Source organism: Salmo salar, chromosome 10 (assembly GCF_965601325.2).
Source record: "Salmo salar chromosome 10, fSalSal1, whole genome shotgun sequence".
Classification (NCBI taxonomy): Eukaryota; Metazoa; Chordata; class Actinopteri; order Salmoniformes; family Salmonidae; genus Salmo; species Salmo salar.
In genome coordinates this window covers 5,055,177-5,067,552 of record NC_138300.1, presented here as the reverse complement: position 1 = coordinate 5,067,552, position 12,376 = coordinate 5,055,177, and the positions used below count along the sequence as shown (strand labels likewise).

The window sequence follows — 12,376 nt, the reverse complement described above, 5'->3', positions numbered from 1 at the left end:
TATTTCTTATCCTTTTCTTCTCATAATTCAAAACCATATTCCTTAGATTTGACCTATTTTAACTAGGTCTGATTCTATCCCACTTGTCAATCTAACTCTTATCCAACCCTCCAGGTGATAAATGCCGTGGAGCAGGACTACCGGCTGCCCCCGCCCATGGACTGCCCCACAGCGCTGCACCAGCTCATGCTTGACTGCTGGGTCAAGGAAAGGAACCTTCGGCCTAAATTCTCCCAGATCGTTGCAACGCTGGACAAGCTCATCCGCAACGCCGCCAGCCTCAAGGTGGTCACCAGCAGCACGCAATCTTCTGGGTAAGCCTATAAGCTGTCAAACAGTCTGGCCCATCTTAGCCTAGTTAGCAGCTACTTCAATCTGGTGCTGGTTGCAAAATTCACAGATTCTCCAGGATAACCATAACCCAGTTATCTTCCCACCTGGATTTCTAGAAAACCTGGGAATTTTGCAAAAGTTTGGACACACCTACTCATTCAAGGGTTTTCCTTTATTTTTACTATTTGCTACATTGTAGAATAATAGTGAAAACATCATAATTTTGTGTTATTTCATAGTTTTGAAGTAACCAAAAAAGTGTTAAACAAATCAAAATATATTTTAGATTCTTCAAAGTAGCCACCCTTTGCCTTTTTCCACACTCTTGGCATTCTCTCAACCAACTTCACCTGGAATGATTTTCCAACAGTCTTGAAGAAGTTCCCACATATGCTGAGCACTTGTTGGCTGCTTTTCCTTCACTCTGTGGTACAACTCATCCCAAACCATCTCAAATGGGTTGAGGTCGGTTGATTGTGTAGGCCCGGTCATCTGATGCAGCACTCCATCACTCTCCATCTTGGTCAAATAGCCCTTACACAGCCTGGAGGTGTGTTTTGGGTCATTGTCTTGTTGAAAAACAAAATACGGGATGGCGTATCGTTGCAGAATGCTGTGGTAACCATGTTGGTGGAGTGTGCCTTGAATTCTAAATAAATCACTGACACTGTCACCAACAAAGCACCCCGATACCATCACACCTCCTCCTACATGGTTTCACAGTAGGAATTACACATGCAAAGATCATCCGTTCACCTACTCTGCGTCTCAAAGACAAGGTAGTTCTTGTCAAATAAGGACTCATCAGACCAGTGGACAGATTTCCACCGGTCTAATGTCCACTGCTCGTGTTTCTTGGCCCAAGCAAGTCGCTTGTTCTTATTGGTGTCCTTTAGTAGTTTCTTTGTAGCAATTCGCCCATGAGGCCTGAGTCACGCATTCTCCTCTGAACAGTTGGTGTTGAGATGTCTGTTACTTGAACTCTGTGAAGCATTTATTTGGGCTGCAATTTCTGAGGCTGGTAGCTCTAATGAACTTATCCTCTGCAGCAGAGGTAACTCTAGGTCTTCCTTTCCTTTGGCGGTCTTCATGAGAGCCAGTTTCGTCATAGCGCTTGATGGGTTTTGCGACAGCACTTGAAGAAACTTCAAATGTTCCGGATTGACTGACCTTCATGTCTTAAAGTAATGATGGACTGTCGTTTCTCTTTGCTTATTTGAGCTGTTCTTACCATAATATGAACTTGGTCTTTTACCAAATAGCGCTATCTTCTGTATACTACCCCTACCTTGTCACAACACTACTGAATAGCTCAAACAGAAAGAAGGAAAGAAATTCTACAAATTACCTTTTTACAAGGCACACCTGTCAATTGAAATGAGAGAATGCCAAGAGTGTGCAAAGCTGTCATCAAGGCAAAGGGTGGCTACTTTGAAGAATCTCAAATCTCAAATATATTTTGATTTGTTCTACATTGATTTCTACCACATGATTCCATATGTGTTATTTCATAGTTTACATCTACAAAATAGAAAATAGTAAACATAAAGAAAAACCCTGTAATGAGTAGGTGTGTCCAAACTTTTGACTGGTACTGTATAGTGTATGTATCTATGTATGTGATGGATTACATTATAGAGAATAGGAAGAAATATATATCTCTGAAATGGGTTTCTTTGGTTTTCTGTCTACTGCAATACAGTTTGTCCCCTGGACTAGGGTTTAGTAGTGACGGTGCCATTTTTTATCTGAGACTGTGGTACTAGAGTCACCCGAGTCATGCTGACAACGATAACACTTTTCACTGGACAAATATCCTTATCCAAATTGACTTACGGGAGTGTATGAGAGTCAGTGTCTCAGCAATGCCTACAGTACACATTACTTCCCATAGCTAAAACATTAAGCCACCAAACAACTGGCCAGTGTTGTCAATGCAAATGTGGAATTACCGTTGCTCAATAAAGCACTCAAGGCAACCATAGCTCCTACAAGGAAGTTCTTAGATCGATGGTTTCACATATTTAGTGATATCCTCATGCTACATTCCTCTGTCGTTTTCATGGAAAGAGCCTGAAGGGGGAAGAGGGTGAGGAGGAATAGGGGGTGATTCCATCGGGGATCTGGAGCTGTAGCTATGGCGATGGCAGGGAAGATTAAGTAGCTAGTATTTAGCTAGATTAAGAGTGACGCGAAAAGACATGAACGATTTAAATTTTTTGCTAAAAATATTTTAAACGGGCCAGTGGAGTGGTGTGCCCCTCGCCGAGCCTAATGAGGAAAGAGTGAGTGAGAGATGAGCTGCCATGACGTCCGGCGTGACATTAGTGCTTTGTAGTGGTTAGCGGTAGCTAGGCTAACTTTTGTCACTGGTTTGGGAGTCGTGTTATAGTTTATACAATACAAGTGGAGGTGTCCTCCTGTCATGCGTGAGTGAGTGTGTGGTGTGTGTGTGGTGTGCGTGTGTGTGCGGGGGGTGGCGGCAATGTGCGGTCAGGTGTGTCTGCCTCATAATGCATACCCATGTAGCCTGGCACGGAAAAATCCCAAAATCTGTGTCTTTCATCACTCACACTGAAGACAAACAAAAAAACGTTCACCAAAAACCATGAGGAAACAGTCACAACACCTTTGCCCTTTGGGCTCCAGTTTGGGAGTATCCACTCAGGTGACTGCCCCTCATAACATGAGACATACGGTCTTAGTGGCCTCTCCCAGTGCCTTTGGCTTCCTTTGACTACTGTAGCCAGCTTCTAGCCTGATTCCACATCCTCTGTTTGGGCTGTCTTTCCACTGACCATAAGGAGTTGGCAAGACAGCACAAACAGATCTGGGATCAGGCTAGACACCTTCCGTTTCAGTACGAGACTTCAGAAAGTGGCTAACGATGCTCTATTAACCTGTTGGGGATAGGGGGCAGTATTTGCACGGCCGGATAAAAAACGTACCCGATTTAATCTGGTTACTACTCCTGCCCAGTAACTAGAATATGCATATAATTGTTTGATTTGGATAGAACACACCCTAAAGTTTCTAAAACTGTTTGAATGGTGTCTGTGAGTATAACAGAACTCATTTGGCAGGCCAAAACCTGAGAAGATTCCAAACAGGAAGCGCTCTCTCTGACTATATCTTGGCCTTCTTGATCATCTCTAACCAAAACAGGGGATCTCTGGCATAATGTGACATTTTCTAACGCTCCAATAGGCTCTCAGAAGGCGCCAGAACGATGAATGGTGGCTTTGCAGGCCATGGCTGAAAAACATTAGCGCATTTGGATAATGGTCGATCAGAGGACAATGAGACTGGAGGCGCGTGCACGAGCCGACACCATGTTTACTTTCTCTCTCTTTGAACGAAAACAACGACTCCCGGTCGGAATATTATCGCTTTTTTACGAGAAAAATAGCATAAAAATTGATTTTAAACAGCGTTTGACATGCTTCGAAGTACGGTAATGGAATATTTTGAATTTTTTTGTCACGAAACGCGTCGGGCGCGTCACCCTTCTTTACCCTTCGGATAGTGTCTTGAACGCATGAACAAAACGCCGCTATTTGGATATAACTATGGATTATTTGGAACCAAACCAACATTTGTTATTGAAGTAGAAGTCCTGGGAGTGAATTCTGATGAAGAACAGCAAAGGTAATCAAACTTTTCTAATAGTAAATCGGAGTTTGGTGAGTACCACACTTGGTGGGTGTCAAAATAGCTAGCCTGTGATGGCCGGGCTATCTACTCAGAATATTGCAAAATGTGCTTTCACCGAAAAGCTATTTTAAAATTGGACATAGCGAGTGCATAAAGGAGTTCTGTATCTATAATTCTTATAACAATTGTTATGTTTTTTGTGAACGTTTATCGTGAGTAATTTAGTAAATTCACCGGAAGTGTTCGGTGGAAATGCTAGTCACATGCTAATGTAAAAAGCTGGTTTTTGATATAAATATGAACTTGATTGAACAAAATATGCATGTATTGTATAACATAATGTCCTAGGATTGTCATCTGATGAAGAAATGGGTGTCTGATTATTTCTGGCTGGGTAGTCTGCTGACATAATCTAATGTTTTGCTTTCGTTGTAAAGCCTTTTTGAAATCGGACCGTGTGGTTAGATTAACGAGAGTCTTGTCTTTAAAATGGTGTAAAATAGTCATATGTTTGAGAAATTGAAGTAATAGCATTTCTAAGGTATTTGAATATCGCGCCACGGGATTACACTGGCTGTTGAGTAGGTGGGACGCAAGCATCCCACTGGCCCAGAGAGGTTAAGAGGGAACTGTGTCTGATGGTTGATGGTGGCTGGCCCGAACCCTCGGGGCCCTGAAGCGCAGGCCTTGTTAAAGAGCACTCCTCCTATCCCTCTGCAGCTGTCAACCCTTCAATGGAGCCTCTGTATTGACTCTTATTAACTCGCTCTCTCTGTTTTTCCATCCACCTTTGATTGTGAATCTAATGCCATCAAAAGACGACAAGGATCAACAGAGCAGAGAGCGGTCAGAGAGAGAGAGCTAGACAGAGACAGAGGTTGTCTTTCTACTCTTCCTTCCCCCTTTTTTCATTCTATCCCTTTCTCCCCCCCTTCCTTCGTTCACCCTCGCTCTCCCTCTCTTTTCAAACTTCCACTGCTGTTTATTAAAACTGCAAGGTGGCCCCCCTATCTATGACATCAATCAGGGGTGGTTGGGTTTTTTGGAGAGTCCGAGGGCCTCGTTGGGTGTCGACAGGTGTATACATACACACACACGTGCACATACACACACACACACACGTTGACAGTCCACAAATATCTCCACGCTGTCCAAGAGATTCTTGAGGAAATGTCTTTCCACCTTCACCGTATTGTGTTGTTTGCACACCTTTTGTCTCGTTAGCATTGGTCATCATGCCAAAGAGAACACACACGCCTGGCCAAGCCAGTCTCCAACGGTAACCAAAGGTGGTTACGTTAGGCGACAGAGGCGATTGACCCTTGACCCTACAAGGGCAGCGAGGGGGAGAGCGAGGTGGCGTTTTGGGGGTTTGGGAGTGAGGTTTCATTGGTGCTGGAGGCGAGGCGTGACCTTAACCCTCTCTCTTTTGTCTCACTCTCCTCCTCCATCCTGTAGGGCGTCGCAGCCTCTGCTCGACCGATGCGTCCCTGACTACACCACCTTCACCACCGTGGGAGACTGGCTGGATGCCATCAAGATGAGCCGCTATCACGACAACTTCCTCAATGCCGGCTTCGCCTCCTTCGATCTCGTGGCCCAGATGACAGCAGAGTGAGTGAAGAATGAGTCGATTCCGAATAATTATATTTGGTTTGGTTTAGTTGAGTTCAAATGGCTTCGTAGAGACATGAGTTGGTTCACTTGCAAATTGGTTTGTTTCAGCTCAAATGGCCCCATTGATGTGGCAAGATAGCAGGGTGATTGATTCATTTGAATTGACTATTCCTCGATTCACCCAAACTCAATTCAGGTTAGTTCAGTTCAAAAGGCCTCGTTGATATGGCAAGAGTAGAGTGTGGGTGAGTGACTTAGGCGGTGGGTCCTAGCAAGCTTTCTGCTTTAGTTTTCGAGATGATCGATTTCTGTCGAGGGTGGAGATGTTTTTTGTTGTTGTTTTTTTACATATTGTGTATATTCATTTCTTTTGAACACATTTCTGTTTGTTGGCAATGTCAATTTTAGCAATGTTTTTCAAAATGCTTACTTTTATGTTCGCTAACTGGACAGGCAAATGCATCTGAGTACTAATCTGTAAACCAATACAAACTTGTGCACTATCCATGGTACTATCTATGCTTATCACGTCTGCCAATCATGTTATCCATACCTAAGGTAGAAGACAGCTGTTGACAGAGAGATCTGCTATCAGGTAAAGTTTTTATTTATTTATTTGTAATTTAACTATTTAGTTAGAGAAACGTGATACCATCAATGCACGCTCTAAAATGACTCCGAACTTAGAACACAGAAACCTTAGTAATGTAGCTAGCTTTCTAGTTAGCTAGTAGGTTACAACAAGTAGATGTGATTCTAGCTAACAGGAGCAGATAGCTTTATCAATAGCTAGCATGTCATTCCGGGACAAGGAGCATTTTAGCTAACAGTTTATTTCAAGTAATAATAAGACTACAAAAATATATAGGACAAGCAGTGTACAGCTAATACAATCATCAATGCAGGACCCACCAATGTCTTTCATACTGACAATAAGAAATACTACATTATCCCTGTCAATAGTTGGAGTAGGATGATTGCATAGCACCCTGCCTCAGACTGTCAGGATGTTCATTTTCTAGCTCACAAACTACATTCCTTTGCTGTGATTTATTTTATTAATTATTGTATCTTTCTTTTGTATCACATTATCTATTCAGCTCTCCTGTGTCCTGCTCCTAGAGATCAACCAAGTGCTATTCACCAAGCATGGGCTGATTCACTCACCTGTGAGGACAACCATTCTACTGCAGTTTGAACTACCCCTGCCCTCACTATTTAGACATTGGGACCACATACGCATTTGCCAGTTGTCTTTTCTTTGTGGATTTTGTCTTACACAGTCTAGTGCATTTTAGAGTTGAAAAACACCAACTACAGATACACATGCTTGTTTGAGCATCTCAAAGACTACATTTTACTATCGTAACAAACAACGATGAGAAATCTATTGTCCCCATCAGGAGCCCATGATTTTGCCATAGATGGTAGAGTTCTCCTCTCTGGACCACACAAGCTTTAGCTTGCATTCTGTTAAGGGACTTGTCTCTCTATTCATTGGTCAGCTACATTGGTGACCAGGGTGGGATTCTTTTGATATGCCTGTGGGGTCCGGGCACACAAATGCCCCTAGAGAGAAGGGGGCATACTGAAGAATGCGTTTACCATCTATGCTTTTGGCATAGATGATAAACCTCTAATTTCTGGACTGCAACATTGGAAGATAATGCCCTCCCCGGCAATTGAAATTTGATTGGTAGGTTACACTATATTTAGATACTTCAAATACTGAGACATCTTTGCTATTTGTCTCCGTATTCAATAAATGGTGAAACACTTTGTGATGGTGTTCTTTGTTCGAATGTACATGCATGCAACTTACATTATGGACAACATGTCTCACACTCAGTCATAGTAGAATAATGAATGAATTGGCAAGGTTTTGGCACAGAAGGTTAATAAGAAAGTTAATAATTGAACCCCCCTAAATATAATCACATTCACTGAACATATAGTATTTGAATCTCAAACATTAATTTCCCAACTGATTTTTCTATAATCCTACTATAATCCTTGTCATTATCCATTCATTATATCCCAATACATCCAACATTATGCATACCCACCATGGTATTGGGCAGTTGCTATTTGAGAACTCATCTGTTTTAGAAATGAATCTCTGCTTATCTTATTGCAGAGCACATTATACAAGAAGATTGTATTATAAGGTATGCTACAGCATATGTGTAAGCTATTGGGCTGACCCCATTCAGTTGACTGGTCAATTGTTTGGTGAATAGGCTATTGTTTGACGGAGATGTCTTTAGTCGAGCAGTCGCAATTATAAAAAATGTTCATGGTCCACAAGACACCTGTCTGATTTGCGCCTGTCTCAGAGGACTAGTCCATTGCGGCAGCCACAGGGATGGCACAGTCCAAGACATGTGATACTGAAATAGTATATGGTTCTATTATGTAAAAATAATGGTGCAACACTAATAAATCTAATATTATTTTATAACAAATGCGCTTTTTTAACAAATGCGCTTTCTCCCGCGTTGGATATGGTTGCTGTACATGTTTCTGAAACATAATCTTCAGTGCGCTGTAGAATTGGCATGTTTCCCTATGTTGCTATGTGCATAATAACAAAAATAACCAGCATATTGGGATTGAGAACAATGCGGCGAAGGCAGCAGCAGCAGAGATGAGGAAATAGCCCTTGCCTTAAACCCTATTCGGACGGGATTAGTTTTACTGGGGGTGTTCGGTAATGTAATTATGTATACAAGCAAAAAAACACCATATGTAATTTAAGTCTAGTCCGAATCTGCCATGTCAGTAATTTGTACATGGCAAGAGAGTAACAATTCCAGCCAGAATAACCTACAGTTATTTTGAGAATACCAAGGTCCTCTGATAATACTAGTCCTGTGCGAATCAACATCCCTGTGTTTAGAGAGAAATGTATGAGTTTGACAGGTGTTGCTCACTGTTTGAGCAAGAAAACAATAACTGATTCGATAAGGATCCGCCCCTTTTTACATTTTTTGCCTAAAATGACATACCCAAATCTAACTGCCTGTAGCTCAGGCCCTGAAGCAAGGATATGCATATTCTTGGTACCATTTGAAAGGCAACACTTTGAAGTTTGTGGAAATGTGAAAGGAATGTAGGAGAATATAAAACAATAGATCTGGTAAAAGATAATACAAAGAAAAAAAACAATCATTCTTTTGTATTTTTTTTTGTAGCATCATCTTTGAAATACAAGAGAAAGGCCATAATGTATTATTCCAGCCCAGGTGCAATTTAGATTTTTCCCACTAGATGGCAGCAGTGTATGTGCAAAGTTGTAGACTGATCCAAAGAACCATTGCATTTCTGTTCAAAATGTTGTATCAAGATTGCCCAAATGTGCCTAATTTGTTTATTAATAACTTTTCATGTTCAAAATTGTGCACTCTCCTCAAGCAATAGCATGGTATTATTTCACTGTAATAGCTACTGTAAATTGGACAGTGCAGTTAGATTAACAAGTATTTAAGCTTTCTGCCAATATCAGATATGTCTATGTCCCGGGAAATGTTCTTGTTGTGCTAATCGCATTAGCCTACGTTAGCTTAACCGTCCCGTGGAAGGGACACCGATCCCGAAGAAGTGATGCTCATAGCCTATATATGAAGGGCCTACACTGTGTATCAACTTTCACAGTGAATGCTTTGTTCATATGTTTTGTGCGTATGAATTGAATATTGCTAAATGATGATCATAATAAGTAATGTCATTATCATTAGTAGGCTTAGTATAGTAGCCTTGTATAACCACCATTGAGCTGTAGGCCTCAGAGTGCCTCCTGTTTAGTCTTAACACCGTAACTTACTTAGGCCCAAATTTCAATATATAGGCTACTGTATCAATCAATCATTAATTTGTTCGTGCCATCACACAACATACCTGACATTCATGCTTTGAATTGCAATTGAGCATTTTTGTTTTTAAATTAAATAGCAAAGGGAGCTTTTGAATAATTAGCCTAAACAACAAATAAACTGCAATTCAATAATGTTTTTAGTCTGCTGTAAAAAAGGCTTTATATTTTCTTCCTTAGAACAGACTCTCTATTACCCTTATTTATTTAGTGTTGTTTACACTGTTCCAAATGGTCAGAAAATAATAATAATATTGTAATCTAACAGCAACTGTTGGCACACATAATACTCACGCAACGCTTGCTCCTATATCATATTTTTTCTTGATCTCCAGTAGTTTCCACAACCAAGTCAAATGTCTTCCACAGATCTGACTTGCCTTTCCCTTCTGAGCAACTAGTAAACATTCACCCATTTTTAGTTCTTTTTCACCTCCTCCGCATCCATTTTGCTGTCAACATGACTGTGTTCGGAGTTTGTTATAACCAATTTATTGAAGTGATTGTGATAGGCTATAGGTCTGGCCCTATTGGTTGCATGTGATGCTTACATGTTTCACATAAAGAGAGCAAGGGTTGAGGGAATAGAAAATGCTTTTCCTTAACAAATTAGGGATTTCGGTTACAGAACTTTTCAATCAGAAACAATTGAGAAACTACATGGCTGAAATGATGTCACAGCTTCAGCACGGACAGCGCAATAAACACTTGCTGTGCTGTGGTGCCTTTCAGCTGCAGTAGGGAGGAGAGCGAGACAACTTGCGCCAGTCACACAGGCACTCGCTGTAATTTTCTTTAACACAGTGTGCCCATTGGGCTCTTTCCTGAGTCATTTGTTTTTCTTAATTATTTAATCAAACAGTGTGCTTAAAGCATCAGACAAGCTCAGTGCATATGTAGTTGGTTTTATTCAAACACATAGGGTTTCAGTCTATATATGGAAAAATTAGTTTAAACATTTCGACCAATCGATTTGTCAAAAGAATAGAACGACTCTCGGTCGACCAAGATTTGTTTTTGTCGGGGACAGCCCTAGTAAGCTACGCCATATGTATTGGCTAATATGCCTGTGCATCTGTCATTTTTGAACCTCCATTCTAGCATAAATGACACACACACATTTATCTACATGCTTTTATTTGGGTTTCTATTAAATCAGCTAACTTGAAATGAGACAATCTTGCCAAAACACAATTCAACATTGTATTCACTGACAGAGTGATAGCTAATGAAACACTAGCTTCCTGAGCAGGCGCATTGATGTTTATAGTATTAGCTGGCTAGGCTAGTCAACTGTAACATTGGATAGTTTTCAATAAATTGTCTAAATGGTCAACGTGCACTCAAAAACAGATAATTATCTTATTTAGTCGTTGGTAGTTAATGTTAGTTCCTCTTAACACACTGACACTGTTTTTCCATCTTAGATAGAAGCAGGCCATTAGCTGCCTTCATCACGAGGCATATGTACAGGAGTTCTGATTGGTTCTAGGTTGAGCAAATTTGCCTGAGCAGACAGTGTTGAAATATATACGCAACATTTCAAGTGTTGGTCCCATGTTTCATGAGCTGAAATCAAGATCCCAGAAATTTTCCAGATTCACAAAAAACGTATTTCTCTCAGATTTTGTGAACACATTTGTTTACATCCCTATAAGTGAGAATTTTCCTTTGCCAAGATAATCCATCCACCTGACAGGTGTGGCATATCAAGAAGCTGATTAAACAGCATGATCATTACACAAGTGCACCTTGTGCCAGGGACAGTAAAAGGCCATTCTAAAATGTGCAGCTTTATCACATAACACAATGCCACAGATGTCTCAAGTTTTGAGGGAGCGTGCAATTGGCATGCTGACTGCAGGAATGTCCACCAGAGCTGTTGCCAGATAATTGAATGTTAATTTCTCTACTATAAGCTGCCTCCAATGTCATTTTAGAGAATTTGGCCATACGTCCAACTGGCCACACAACCACAGACCACTTGTAACCATGCCAGCCCAGGAGCTCCACATCCGGCTTCTTCACCTGTGGGATCGTCTGAGACCAGCCACACCAGATAGCTGATGAAACTGAGGAGATTTTCTTTCTGTAATAAAGCCCTTTCGTGGGGAAAAATGTATTCTGATTGGCTGCGCCTGGCTCCCCAGTGGGTGAGTCTATGCCCTCCCAGGCCCACCTATGGCTGCGCCCCTGCCCAGTCATATGAAATCCATAGATTAGGATCTAATTCATTCATTTCAATTGACTGATTTCCTTATATGAACTGTATCTCAGTAAAATTGTTGCATGTTGCGTTTATATTTTTGTTGAAGGTGGCAACAAGTTTGACAAGAATATTGTCATGTGCAAAAAATCAGCCCCTCCCTCGACATACAGTAGATCGATCCACTTCACTGTTTTCGGCGTCGGCCCACCACGTAGTTGGGAAATAGTCCATTTTAATCAACCAAATAGAATTAACCTCAGGTGAATTCAAACGGCCTCATTGTAGACATGATGTCTACGTGAGTAGACATCCTTAGGGTGCCAGTGAGAGCATGGTCCTTGAAATTTACATGACTGGAGACATTCAAATTGCATTTAAATATTCACTCAGAGGCCCAGTTCTCACACAGATTGTACAGTATGAACCAGGACAGCGTTGTTCTCTAGAGTTAGTAACACTACAAATTGAGATGCTTGGGGAATAATGGTGGCTGCTGTTGTTACTGTTATCATTGTATGTGATTGGAAAGGAAAAGGGGGATATGTAGTCAGTTGTACAACTAGTGAGAGACCATTCGAGATAAGGGTCCACAAACACCAATTGACCCTGAAGTGAAAACACAATAAGAGAAAAAGCACTTCTCCTGAAGGTTCTTCCTCATCCTGGAGAGACTTGAAGGACACTACATACAC

At 41.2% G+C, this 12,376-nt stretch overlaps 1 protein-coding gene across 9 annotated transcripts in view; it reads left to right on the top strand.

Annotated features, from left to right (window-relative positions):
* LOC106613452 (ephrin type-B receptor 3) overlaps nt 1-12,376 on the top strand; it is a 123,011-nt gene that overhangs the window by 98,352 nt on the left and 12,283 nt on the right. For 5 of the 9 annotated variants that reach the window (XM_082956680.1, XM_045687252.2, XM_082956681.1 and 2 more), the window contains 2 exons: nt 115-314; nt 5,446-5,601. In XM_082956680.1, the coding sequence (XP_082812806.1) occupies nt 115-314; nt 5,446-5,601 (356 nt within the window). Of the gene's footprint in view, nt 1-114; nt 315-5,445; nt 5,602-6,162; nt 6,200-6,704; nt 7,384-12,376 lie in introns of those variants that run through there. The other 4 variants (XM_045687258.2, XM_082956683.1, XM_045687257.2 and 1 more) reach the window with 2 other exon arrangements.